Source organism: Vipera ursinii (genome assembly GCF_947247035.1).
Source record: "Vipera ursinii genome assembly, chromosome: 12".
NCBI lineage: Eukaryota > Metazoa > Chordata > Lepidosauria > Squamata > Viperidae > Vipera > Vipera ursinii.
In genome coordinates this window covers 8290984-8305110 of record NC_139525.1, presented here as the reverse complement: position 1 = coordinate 8305110, position 14127 = coordinate 8290984, and the positions used below count along the sequence as shown (strand labels likewise).

The 14127-nt window shown below is 44.2% G+C and overlaps 1 protein-coding gene across 1 annotated transcript in view; it reads left to right on the top strand.

Moving 5' to 3' along the window:
- Nucleotides 1-1000: 1000 nt before the first annotated feature.
- PCDH19 (protocadherin 19) overlaps nt 1001-14127 on the top strand; it is a gene marked incomplete at its 5' end in the record, with an annotated part of 107158 nt that continues 94031 nt past the window's right edge. Inside the window, 2 exons of the mRNA XM_083371888.1 lie at nt 1001-3147; nt 7466-7793. Coding sequence (XP_083228014.1) covers nt 1001-3147; nt 7466-7793 — 2475 coding nt within the window. The remainder of the gene's footprint in view (nt 3148-7465; nt 7794-14127) is intronic.

Here is a 14127-nt window from a genome sequence, read left to right as displayed (position 1 = left end):
GTGAGGGGGGGGTCCGGCGTGTCTCCTCGCCCACCCCCCCGCCCCTGCCTCCCCGATGCCTCCCCCGGCTATTTGGGACCGCGATCGCCGCCTCGCCTTCCTTCCGATGGACTAGAAACTCTCCGGACAGGTTGCCGTCTTCTCTCCCACACACACATACCCCCCCTGCCTCCCACCCCCAGCTTTCCCAACCTTCCCGTGACTTCTCCTGCGTTGACTCCCTTTTCCTCCTCCCCGGCTCTTTGGGGGCCGTAGCTTAGCCTTAGTGCCACCCCCACCTCGTCCCCCCCCTCCCCGCACGCTTTCCTTTTATTCCCATCTCCCACTGGCGTGGTTGCCCCCCCCCCTGTCTCTTTCCGCGGAATTCGTTTGCTGCCTTCCTCCGACGGAGGTTGGATTCCCTTCCCCCCCCCACCTTTTCTTCTACTACTTTCTCCTCCTCCTCCTCCTCCTCTCCCCCCCTCCCAGGTACTCCAGTTTCTTCACTAAGGGTCTGTGCCAATTGGGGAGGGGGAGTGGCTGCGGAGACAGAGAAAGGGGGTAAAGGAATTGGGTGGTTGTTTTTTTTTTAAGATTTGCGCATGCCAGGTGTAAGTAAGCTGAGGTCCCTCCTCCCCAATTCACCGTTGTGTGTGTTGTTGTTTATTTTTTTAAAAAATTGGGGGATAGATTTTTTTTGCCAATTGTGTAACTCCTCCCGATCTGGTGAGTGGAAGAGAAGCATTTGTTTTCCTCAGGGCTAGGGAGGTTGCTGAATGAAAGGCGCTTGCACCTGGGAGAGAGAGAGAGACGCAGTGAGGAAATGTAAAGTAAACCCCTGAGAAAGGCTGCTTTCCTTCCCTTCCTTTCCCTCTGATTCACTCCTTCTGTCTCTTCCACAACCCCTGTTGAGTCAAGCCTTCCTTCCAACTTCCCCTCCTTTCCCAGACACGAAGTCAACAGGCACCCGGAGAGACGAGGAGGAGGAGGAGGGGTGGTGGTGGCACGGAGGGGGTGAGCTATGGATATTCTCTGCCCCCTGCTCCAATTTCTGCTCGCTGTCTGGTGGACTGGTGTAGGAGCTCTGATCAACTTGAAGTATTCGGTGGAAGAAGAGCAAAGAGCTGGCACTGTGATTGCAAACATTGCCAAAGATGCTCGAGATGCAGGTTTTGTGCTGGATCCTCGCCAACCCACTGCTTTCCGAGTGGTGTCCAACTCCGCGCCGCACCTGGTGGACATCAACCCTGGATCCGGGTTACTAGTGACCAAGCAGAAGATTGACCGGGACTTACTTTGCAGACAAAGCCCCAAGTGTGTGATCTCTTTAGAGGTCATGTCGAGCTCCATGGAGATCTGTGTGATCAAGCTGGAGATCAAAGACCTCAATGATAATGCTCCCAGTTTTCCCACAGATCAAATTGCGCTGGAGATCTCCGAGACGGCCACCCCGGGGACCAGGGTACCCCTCGAAAGTGCTTATGATCCGGACTCGGGCAGCTTTGGGGTGCAGAGTTATGAGATCACCCCCAACGATCTCTTTGGCTTGGAAACCAAAACCCGAGGGGATGGTTCTCGCTTTGCCGAGTTGGTGGTGGAGAAGAGCCTGGATCGAGAGACCCAATCTCATTACAGTTATATGATAACAGCTTTGGATGGTGGTGACCCACCCAACTTTGGAACGGTGGAGTTAACTATCAGAGTCATTGACTCCAATGACAATAACCCTCTCTTTGAAGAACCGTCTTACACCGTTAGCGTGCTGGAGAATGTTCCTCCAGGCACACCAGTGATCCGCCTCAATGCCACCGACCCTGATGAGGGCACCAACGGGCAAGTCTTGTATTCCATCCACAGCTATGTCTCTGAGAAGGCCAGGGACCTCTTCCAGATCAACCCTCAGACGGGCCTGATCACAGTCACTGGTGCGATTGACTATGAAGAAGGCCACGCCTATGAACTGGACGTACAGGCTAAAGATCTGGGTCCCAACTCCATCCCAGCACACTGCAAAGTGACTGTCACTATACAGGATGCCAATGACAACCCCCCTCTCATTAACTTGCTCTCTGTGAATAGCGAGCTGGTGGAAGTCAGTGAGAATGCTCCTCCAGGCTACGTCATTGCCTTGGTGAGAGTCTCTGACAGGGATGCCGGGGCTAATGGCCGAGTGCAGTGTAAACTGTTGGGCAACGTACCCTTTCGCTTGCAGGAATATGAGAGTTTCTCCACCATCCTCGTGGATGGACGCTTAGACAGGGAGCAGAGGGACCAGTACAATCTAACCATCCAAGCGAAGGACAACGGAATCCCTTCTTTGCAGGCCACCAAGTCCTTTACCGTCAAGATCACAGATGAGAATGATAACCACCCTCACTTCTCCAAACCTTACTACCAGGTCATTGTGCAGGAGAACAATACCCCTGGGGCCTACCTCCTTTCTGTTTCTGCCAGGGACCCTGATCTTGGTCTCAACGGCAGTGTCTCCTATCAGATTGTCCCATCCCAAGTAAGGGATATGCCTGTTTTCACCTATGTCTCCATCAATCCCAACTCGGGGGACATCTATGCTTTGAGATCGTTCAACCATGAGCAGACCAAGTCTTTTGAGTTCAAGGTCTTGGCCAAAGATGGAGGCAACCCTTCCTTGCAAAGCAATGCCACCATCCGAGTGATTGTCCTGGACGTCAATGACAATACTCCAGTGATAACAGCCCCTCCTTTAGTCAACGGGACTGCAGAGGTCTACATCCCCAGGAATGCTGGGGTTGGCTACTTGGTGACCGTGGTCAAGGCAGATGACTACGATGAAGGGGAGAATGGGAGACTTTCCTATGAAATGGCTGAAGGGGATCGAGGGTTTTTTGAGATTGACCAGGTCAATGGTGAGATAAGGACCACCAGAGCATTTGGGGAAAATTCCAAGACAACGTACGAGCTGATTGTCGTGGCCCACGACCACGGGAAGACATCCCTTTCAGCATCTGCCTTGATTTTGATATATCTTTCTCCGGCTCTGGATGCCCAAGAATCCATAGGATCTGTAAATTTGTCCCTGATTTTTATTATTGCTCTGGGTTCAATTGCTGCCATTCTGTTTGTCACCATGATCTTTGTAGCCGTCAAGTGTAAACGGGATAACAAAGAAATCAGGACTTACAACTGCAGGTAAAGTACCGACATCTTTGATATTAGCCTTATGTGACTGCTTAACATCAACCCTTTGAATGTGTCACTAGATAACTGCCCTTTCCTAACCCCGCCAAGACTTTCCAGATAAGGCCATATAGAAAGGTCAACTGGGGATTCTTTTAAACAGGACTCCAGTTGGGGTATAAAGTGGATGTATTAGGGTAATTTATATTCTTTGATTATCCAGGATTGCTTAAAACAAACAAACAAAAAAACAACCACACACACACACAAGTCCCCTGGCCATGCATGGCACCCGTGTAGTGAAAAGAGGCTAAATACAAGGAATTGTAATAATGGTGGTACAGCAGGCTTTCGACGTGCAATCTTGAACGTGCAAGGTAATGCATCTCTCTGTCCTGCTTTGGACCGCTTTGCTTTATCTCTCTCCTTTTTTTACCGAAGGAGGGAAGGCTCAAAAAAGAAAGCTCTTTGGATCAATTTGAGAGCCAGCTAGCTCCGTTCTAGCCATGCTTTTTCACAGGGGCTGCAGTCCCACTGCTATCCTGTCCCCGCCAGATGAGGTCACTGTGGCTGTTTCTTTAGAACCCGGTTTGTTTTCTCCAAGAAGGAGTTGGTTGTAAAAAAAAAAAAAAGGAATGCGAAAGCTGTTCGAAGAGAAGATAAAAGAACGCCAGGTTTTGCTAGAAAGATACAAAGATATTATTTTGGATCGGGTTAGGGAGAGCGACAGGCTTGGCAGGCCTCTTTGAATTGTCTGTCTGGGGGGACTGGGGGGAAGGAAAAAAATAATCCAGAAAATTTTGGTTCTGCTCTGCTCTGCTGTTCTTGCAAGGGGAAAATGATAGCGAAGCTAGCTTTCCTTTTAACCCACTTCCCCTGTTCCAACTTTATCCATTCTCTGCTAAAAAAAACAAACCAAAAACCAGGGTTGCTTTTTAAGTTGCTTTTCCCTGTCCCCCCCCTCCCCCCACAAATAGTATTTGAATGATGCCTGGATTTTTTTTTTTATTCTAAATGTGGGCAGCATTCACGGATGCGATTGCCCAAGACGGAGGGTTACATGCAGCTTTCCCCCCTCTCTGCCCCCCCGCCCCCCCTGTGCCCGCTTTTGAAATCTTAAGACATGGATTTGGGTCCCCTGAATATGTAACGGCTGTGGGATCATTGTCTGTCTTTTGCTATTCTCTGTGTCGCACAAGTTAGTAGACAAATGCTAACCACACATGAATATCAATTGGGTGCCATAAAGGAACAGCTGCAGCCACCTATAAATGGTTTAATCCTGTTACGAATGAAATAGCCATAACTTCTCCATTCCTTCAGTTCTTGGCCATTTCAGAAAGAAGGGGGGTGGTGGGGGTGGGGGGTGGAAATGAATGTTGGTCCTGCTTTTTGAAAAATCCTGAATGCCTCCAGCGATTTGAAGCCTGGCATTCTTTAGTGACTTACTTACACTGTTCATATTCACAGAGTTCATTTCTCACTCGAGTTTTACAATGTCTTGTACCTCCCGGCCATACAGTTTCAGGGCGTGAAAGTATGGAGGCCAGCCATCCTCTGCAAATAAACCCACTGCATTTCCAGGGGTTCAGCTTTTAAAACAAGATCTAATATGTTGAATTTGTTGTTGTTGTTGTTTTAACCAGCTCAGCCCATTAAGCAAGAATAGGTGCTGAAGGAAAAAGAAGACTTCAGTTGAGTCAACGCCCCTAACAGATTTCCGCTTTGGTGTAAACTAGTTGGTTTAGCAGCATTATGGCTTGGGGATTAATGAAGTGCACTTTAATTAACTAATTGGCCAGTAGAAGAGAAAAACACACAGATAAGGCACAAATGAATGCCTGAATAGGCAAGATTTCAGAGTCCTTGCTGGAAACGTTTCAACCCACGAGATGTTGAGCAGGGCAGGTCTATAAGGAGTCCTTCCAGAAGTGAACTTCATCCAATTCAGCAGGATTTCCTTTGGTGAAAATGTCTTTAAAATATTAGCCGCTTATAGAAAGCGTGCTGAGATTTTTTCCTTCCCTGGAAGAAGCACCCTGTGGTTTTCTAAAATACGCCAATAGGCATGCTGGGAAGAATATATCTTGTTATTTGTCCATTGTGCCTTTGAAATCAGGGTTAGGGGAATGTAAATCCCCCTTAATGTGTGGTAGGGAGGCCCCCCCCCCCCCGTCCTTTGTCTTCCAAACCAGGGGCAGAGATGTCACACATATGGGCAGGCAGGTTAGTTGATGCTTCCTCTCAGGTGCTGATAATTTGCATAAGCCTTCTGGATCCAGTCTCTAAGCATCCAACGTAGGCATTTGGATAATCTCCATCTCTACCTGTTGCTAAATGATCAGCCTGTTCTAGGCTACTTTTTTCTCCGGTGCGCATTAATTTTACCTCTGGGGGTTAAGCAAGAGCTGTAAGGCTGGACCAGATAATCCAGAGAGCCTCCAATAAGACAAATGGAAAGCACTGTCCATTTGTTCTTTTTCTGCGTGGCTCCTTATGAAATCCACACAGTCCTGCATCGGTGGCAAAAACAAGGCTTCTCTCTGTCTTGCCTTCCTTTCGAAAGAATCGCATGCTGCAGTGACACAGCCTAGCTATTAACCTGCAATAGGACGTGCCATTTTTTTAAGAAAGTGGGTTTTTTCTTTTGTCTTCTTCGGCGACCGAGAGAAAGATCTTTTTGGATTTTCTCCTTGACTTTCCCTTCAGCACAAGTCTCACCGTGCCTTTATCGTGTCAGATGAAGACTCTCATAGTTAGCCTTCCGGAAATGGGGCATCTTCCCGGGGTGTGCCCTTGAACCCCCAGAATTCTGCACATTGGGGATGCTGACTGGGTGGGGGATTGTGGGAGTGAAAGTCCCCATATTTTGGAATGCATTCAGTTTGGGTCATTTTGTCTTGTAGTTTTGTTGCAAAGCTAGCATAGGGAGTGAACTTTGATGGTGGTGTTTTGGTGGTGGCGGTGGGGTGTTTTTTTTTTTTTTAAGCTCAGCAGGCTTGACTTTGGGAAATGCACATTTTCCAGCCTTTGGTACAAGTGAGATCTATTTCTGACTTTTAAAGCCTGGCCACAGTACCTTCACATCTTCCTTCAATATCTACGTCTGTGTGGCACTGATAACAAGACACGGTCCCCAGTGGTAATACTGAGTCACAGTTACTTCAGTCTAACTCATCAAGATAAGAACTGATTGCATTCTTGTCTCTAATTATTTTTTTCTGGCTGTTGTTTACTGATAACTTTTCTCCTCCGGCTCTTTTTTCTTTTTTCTCATTTTCCTTTCCCGGGTGAGAGATAACTGCGTAGTATTTCGGTTAACCAGTTAAAGGTCAAGAAATGTGCGTGTGTGTTCTACATTCCTTTCAAAACACACAGCTCTCACCGCTGAATGGTCTTTCTTGCAGGAATGGTGTTTTGATCCCGCCAGATGGGTGGACTTCATCTCCCAGAATTCCTGGCTTTCAGAGCCTTGCTGAGAATCCTGGGGAAAATGTGGTCCACGCAACTGGAGGGAGAGGCTAAGGAGAGAGAACAGGAACGACTTGGGATGTAGCGTCAGGTGGGATGTTTCAAGCTGTGAGGCATCGTGAGGAACAACCAGTGAGGAGGAACAAAACCTACCAGATGGATCTTTTTTTTTTGAATACTGTATTAATTTGGCAAATTGAGTTCACAAGATAATTTGGCTTGCAGAAATTTTGGCTGCTGGGGAACAAGTCGGTGCGAGGTAATTGACTTCAGTGGCTGTTTATAAGCGTGTATTATCTAGATAGAACACCTTTGGGCCGGCTGAAGGAACGTAACCAGGTTTACTGCTTTGGGAAATGGCACGGAACAATCTCTCTGCCCGTTTTCCTCTCCGCTTTCCCCATTTCTGAGAATCCATTTAAATAATTTTTCTGATCCTTATTACCGAAGGAAATGCATTTGCATACTCTTTTTTTTCAGTTCATGGATTTTCACATCATTATTTTTTTCCCCCCCATTTTCTGCAGGCTGAACTATATCTCGGGTAACTAGATATCGACCGTTCTCAGCAGCAGGAAAAAAAACAAACCCCGAAACAAGAGGAATATTATTTTTTTCTCCCTCTCTTTTATTCCTCACTTCTTGTCCTGGTGTGTCGGATCCGCTAACTTGTTAACGCTTAGGAGAGACACAGCCCAAGACCCTTCGCTGTCAAAAAAAAAAAAAAAAAAAAGAGCCGAGCCATCAGTCACCCCTGCATGTGGATGGGAAATCGGTCTCTCTCTGCGATGCCCTCTTGACTAGTGTGCCGTGCGTGGATGACGTAAAGGTTCTCACTTTGCTTTCTTGTGTCCTGCAGAATTGCAGAGTACTCCTACGGGCACCAAAAGAAATCCTCCAAGAAGAAAAAAATCAGCAAGAATGACATCCGCTTGGTGCCCCGGGATGTCGAGGAGACGGACAAAATGAACGTGGTCAGCTGCTCCTCCTTGACCTCCTCCCTCAACTACTTTGACTATCACCAACAGACTCTGCCTCTGGGTTGCCGCCGATCGGAAAGCACCTTTCTCAACGTGGAGAATCAAAACAACCGGAACGCCGGCTCTAACCACAACTACCACCACACCTTCACGGGCCAGGGACCCCAGCAGCCGGATCTCATTATCAATGGGATGCCTCTGCCAGAGGTGAGCTCTTCCCTCGGATCGAAGAGGGCTTTCCCTGCCTGGTGGAAAGTCCCCCCAAAGGGCGACAATGAACGAGTTTTACTTGGAGCTGGCAGCTTGGGGATAAATAGACCCCCCCCCAAAAAAAAGCATTTTTTGAGTTGATGTTGGCTCCCGTCTTGGGTGACTTTAAAAATTGGACCAGCTTCCCCGAAGGTGACCTTCTCCAGATGAGCTGAGCTCCTATTCACGTCATCTTCACGATGAGAATGGTAGTCCAGCATATTTGGAGAATGACATGTTGGGTGTGACGGATCTACCGAAGAGATGTCTGAAAGTGACTGTTAGCTAGGATAACTAATGTCTTTTTTATGTCCAGGTTCCTCCTGCATCCATGCAAATTCTTGAGTGTGGAACATTGGAGTGTATGGCTGTCTCTAAAGGTTTTTCTAGCGCACCTGAATAGCCGCTGTGGGAAAGAGCCTTAATGACTCCTGACCTGAGTTAACACAGAGCTTGTTTATATTTGCATCTTATTCTGGACTTCTTGTAGAGTCAAATGCGTGGATGTGATTTGACTTGAGTGTGTTTTGTGGAGGACCATTGTATCCCTTGCGTTGTTGTGGATTTCTCGGGGTTTTCCTCCATCTGACATGGTTTAGCACAGTTGTAGAGGTAGACTAAATAATGTATCAGCATGTACTCCATGTCAGTGTTGTGTTGATGGTAGCAGGTCGGACCTGTGTAGACCAGTGAAGGGAAGGGACCTAGAAGTTGAAGTGCTGTTGTTTACTCACCAAACATAGCAAACTCTTCATTATGACCTCATCTGTCTTTGTAAAAAGGGTCAATTCTTACTATTCCAGTTATGGGATTCTAAGGGTAGCAGGCTCTTCTCTTAACTCTAAAGCTTGCAAAATTCAGAGAAGGACCCTTAGTAACTTGGTCAGAGATGGCAGTATTAGCTTCCAGAGTTTGGTAATTGCCAATCCTGCTCTTTCTGAGGTTTGGGCTGTCAACGTTTATGAGGCCAAAATGATGCCCCCTCGACCTGAGTGAGTAATGTGGTTAACTTCGCATAGGTAGTCCTTGACGTATGTGGCCTTCAGTGGCCAGGCATCCAAATTTTGATCATGTGACCATAGGGATGCTACAATGCTCATAAGTCTGAAAAATGATCGTAAGTCTCTCTTTTTCAGTGCTGTTGTAACTTTGGTCACCAAACGAAGTGTATGTGTGTGTGTGTGTGTGTTCTGAGAATGGACAGTCCAATGAAGATTAGCCATAGCCAATGGGCATAGAATACTCATTAATACCCATTAATGGGTCAAGAGAAAAGTCCTGGAATGGGGATTTTGGCTGAAGGGCTGATTGGAACATGATTAGATGCATGTCGGTTCTTATTAAAAGAGCTTTTTAGGCAAGGCTAGTTTTAATAGCAGACAGTAGATACGGTTGTGGTACGTTAAATTCAGCCACTTTCTGAGTATTTGCTGAGGATTCAGTCTTAAACTAACCACACTGGCTACGTTTGCAAAACACACTAACTCTCAAAAAACAAGCCAAGGTAACTAACACACAGCAGCTTGCGTGAATGCAGCTACTGAGTGTACACTGTGCCTGAACTAATTACATATGTTGTGAGCATAGCCTAGTGACATGTGATGACTTCGGTAGGAGATAGATTTACGTTGCAAAGCTTAATTGGGGAATTCATGGGGGAAGACAAATGTTTAAAAGATCAGAGTTCTCAATCAAATGTTCTCATGTTTGTTTCTGTTTCATTGTATAATGTGATGAGGGAAGAACTTGGTTTGTCCCCAAAGTCTTTGGGGACAGGTGCCTGAATCCAGTGGATAAATGGAAGGTAAAGCTGTTTTCTATTCAGATCTGGGGTTTGTTAAATCTGCTAGGCAAGCAAGAATTAAGGAGACACCAACAAGGTATCTTAAAGCCAGGCTTGGGTTAAATACAAAACTTTTGAAAGAGAAAAAGTAGTTTCCAACCCTCATTTATCATGAGTCCATTAAGCTGGAGCCTCTTTAAATCAGTGTTTTTCAAGCTTGGCAACTTGGATTTCAAACTCCCAGAATTCCCCAACCAACACTGATTTTAAATGATCTGAAATGCTTCTTTTGGGGTTTCTCTCCACTGGGTTAAGTTGCAGTTTGTGAGATGAGATGCCAAGGATTGGTCTAGTGCAGGGGTCTTCAAACTTGGCCCTTTTATGACTTGTGGACTTCAACTCCCAGAATTCCTCTGCCATCATGCCTGGCTGAGGAATTCTGGGAGTTGAAGTCCACAAGTCATAAAAGGGCCAAGTTTGAAGACCCCTTGGCCTAGGGTCTCTTGATGGTTCCTCTTCCTTCCATTCCTTTCCCAGACTTCTTACAGTCTTTCACAGTGACAGTGATAGTCTTCTACCTGTATTACAGGATTGCTCAATAGATGGCGGTGCTTATATCTAACTACAAAATGAGATGAAGCCTTCTCTGTGCCTTGTCATGAGAGAGGTGAGACGCTTTGAAATGGAGGAAGCTTAGGGACACAGCTCTAGTCAACTTGTGAGACAGACATCTTGCATACAGGAGGTTCCATGTTCAGCTTCTAGCACCCCCAAGATCAGGGACTCTTGTGTCTTTTGATGAACCAAGATTTGAAGCATCCCTTATTGACAATACCGATGAATACTCAGTTCCTCAACTGGGGGGTAACAAATGATGGGGAGATGTTCTTTTCTCTTTGAACTTTTGGGATTAGCTACTCCTCAGAGTAAAAAAGTATAGAAATTCCTGGATTAATTGCATAGCCTGGTGCAAGATCCATAGAGATTTTGAACTTCTAATAAGGAAATTGAGATTTGGCTGTTATGTGCTTAAGGAAATGTAGGATGGATTATTTGACTGAGACCGCTGCAGATTTCCTTGAAATGAAGCCACTAATCCAAGGATACTCTTCATTCATCCTTTTCAATTTTGAAGTGGAAATACTGTCGGGGCCATCAACATCCTTGCAAATACCTAGTTTACCCCCAACTCCTTGGGTTTGAGATGGTTGTTGGAGAAACACGCTGTGATATATCAAAGCTTTTTATTAGAAGACAAGCTCTTTTTTTCTCACTTACTGGGAGTTGAAAATACTCATTCGGCTACAGTATGTACCCAATACTGTTGGACATTTTTGATTAACACGGATTTGCTTCTCTTTGAATTACTTGGCATTAAGTAAATATCAAGTAATTTTTTTATAATGGCATTGTCATATTTCTTACTTTACATAGAATAACAAAGCTAAGAAGTTGGTGAAATATTGATGACTTGTTCCATACTGCTTCGTGTTTTTATTTTTTTGGGTACCTGGCTAAATACATAGATTCCAAGCTTATTTCTTTGCAAAAGCAAATACTAACTATGGCTGGGTCCACACAAGAGATTTGAAAGCTATACTTGCACAACTTGCCGCAACAGCTTAGCTTTATCTTGATTATATAGTTTTTGGTAGAGTTTTGCACACATCCATTCACTAATTTATCCTCCTGTGTATTGAGTGAATGTGGAAAAGAGATCCTTTTAGTAACTCTTTTAGTAACTCTTTCAGTTATGTGTGATGCAGAACTATGTTTTTAATAAATTTTAACTAAGATATCTGTGTTGGACAAACACAGTCTGTTACTTTGTTTGAAGCTGAGACTGGCAACCTGGTATTGGATTAATATGATGTGGGAACCAGAATGTTGAACTAGTGTAGAGAATTCACAATTTTTATTTCTTTCAGTGAGTGTTGCTTTGAGTCAATTTTTGATTCCTGGTGACTACTTGGATAAATCCCTGCAGTTTTCTTGGCAAAGATTTCAGAAGGAATAGAATAGAATAGAATAGAATAGAATAGAATAGAATAGAATAGAATAGAATAGAATAGAATAGAATAGAATAGAATAGAATAGAATAGAATAGAATTACGGGATAGAGTAGAATAGAGTAGAATAGGATAGCATAGCATTGGATATAGAATAGAATAGAATAGAATAGGTTAGAATAGGTTAGAATAGGTTAGAATAGAATAGAATAGAATAGAATAGAATAGAATAGAATAGAATAGAATTGAATTACGGGATAGAGTAGAATAGGATAGCATAGCATTGGATATAGAATAGAATAGAATACATTAGAATAGGTTAGAATAGAATAGAATAGAATAGAATAGGTTAGAATAGAATAAGTTAGAATAGGTTAGAATAGAATAGCTTAGAACACAATACATTAGAAGACAATAGGTTAGGGTTGCACCAAGGCAACTTCTGAATCGCTGCAAAAGTGCTTGGAGCAAATAGCGAACTAAACAGACTGTAGCAGTTGGCAGTGAGGGAGAAAATATATATATATATATATATATATATATATATATATATATATATGTATGTATGTATGTATGTATGTATTTATATATGTATGTATATAGTGCCAGTGTTGATACGGGATATGTAATCAGATTTCTCCGCTGCAATTGAATGGCATCAACCTGTGAATAATCATCCAGGTATTCCAAAGGTAGCTGCTCTTATAACCTTGTACGGTTCTTGGGTTATTATTTGACAATGCGATGAGATGGAAGATGACCAAACTTTTGAGTTTCACAGGGTTCCTTAAGTAGTGGAGCTGAAGCAAAAGGATGCTTGTAAACTCGAGGCTTTGAGGCATGGTGCAGTCTAGGAACTCAGAATCTCATCCAGCTATTTTTAACTCCTAAGTTTATCCCAGGAATTGGTGATGCTTGAGAATTTCTTTCAAATTTCTTTTGGTGGTTTTTTTTTTGAGTTTGCTTTCTTATTGGGCATGGTGAAGGGTGTGTGGTTGTTAACAGCACTGTTTTCTGTTGTGTCTTTCTCGATGAGAGTGAATGTTCCTCGGCTGCCTACATTTTCCAAGACTGGAAAAATCCCATAGGAAGTTCTTTCCCATTCTTCTCTTCTATTAGTTTAGTTTATTAGTTTATTAATATTTCTATACCGCCCTTCTCCCGAAGGACTCAGGGCGGTGAACAGGGCAAGAATAAAATGCAAAGTTACAAATATTAAAAGAAGATTAAATAGTTGCCCATTAAAACAATTAATACAATACATTTATAAAACCCCCAAAAATACAGCAATAAAAACCCCACCAATCCCCCATCAGGCCAGGCCGGCTTGTTCGAATAAAAATGTTTTTAGATCGTGGCGAAAGTAGCGAAGATCGGGCACCATCCGGAGCTCAACCGGTAACTGATTCCATAGTTCCGGAGCGCCCACAGAGAAGGATCTCCCCCTGGGGGCCACCAATCGACATTCTCTGATCAGTGGCACCCTGAGGAGTCCCTCTCTGTGGGAACGTACAGGGCAAAGGGAAGTTGATGCCGGCAGCAGGTGATCCCTAAGGTACTCCGGACCCCTGCCATGTAGGGCTTTAAACACCATTACTAGTACCTTGAATATCTTCTAGGGCATTTAATGCAAGTGTAGGAAGCTGAAGAGGCTACTAAGTGCTGGAGAGGTGATAGTATAACTTAAGACAGGGTATATATCACATCCCTTTGCCTTTTTATAACAGAATGTCTGTGTTTGCAGAACAGGCTTGGCAAAATCAATTAAAGGCCCAGAATTTGCATTTGCAAAACTTGGGTTAGTTTCAACTTTGATTTGTTCTGGGACTCTTGGACTATTGTGCAAACCCAGGCTGTATGAATACGGTAATAGTTTATGCTTTGTGTGACTTCAGAAAAATAAACGAAGAAAGGTATTTTATAAATATGAGCGGTAAGTGTAGGGGCACTATACTGCTTCCATGTGAATGGCACTAAAATTCTCTCTTGAAATTTCAAAAGCAAATTCTCATCGGTTAAGGTAGGAATGGGTAGAGAGAAAAAAAAGAATGTTTTTTGTGTAGGGTGCATGGTCCACTCTACTCTGAGCAAACACCATGTGCTTTTTTGGGGGATATGTATAGCCTGTGTCTCATATCTGCCTCTTGAGTTATATGATGCAAATCATTAACGATAAAAACCTATAGTGGTTCAAGAAGTTGAGAAAATGGCAGCTTGTGTTGACCTTTGGAGCAATGCCAACAATAACATTTAAGCACTTTACAGAATTACTTGTGGCATGAACGGCGGGCTAAATTTGGAAGTGGTCAGAGTAACTGAATGGCACTTTGTACGACTGGCGTTTCCTAAAGAGAGGCAGATTTGCGTAGATGTTTTCGTCCTCTTATTTGTGAGCCTGGTGTTGTAGAGAGCTGGTTTTTTTCCTCAGCATCAGCACTCTTTATAATGATGAAGACAACAATGACAAAAATGAGGATAATAATTCACAAGCAGTTACCTA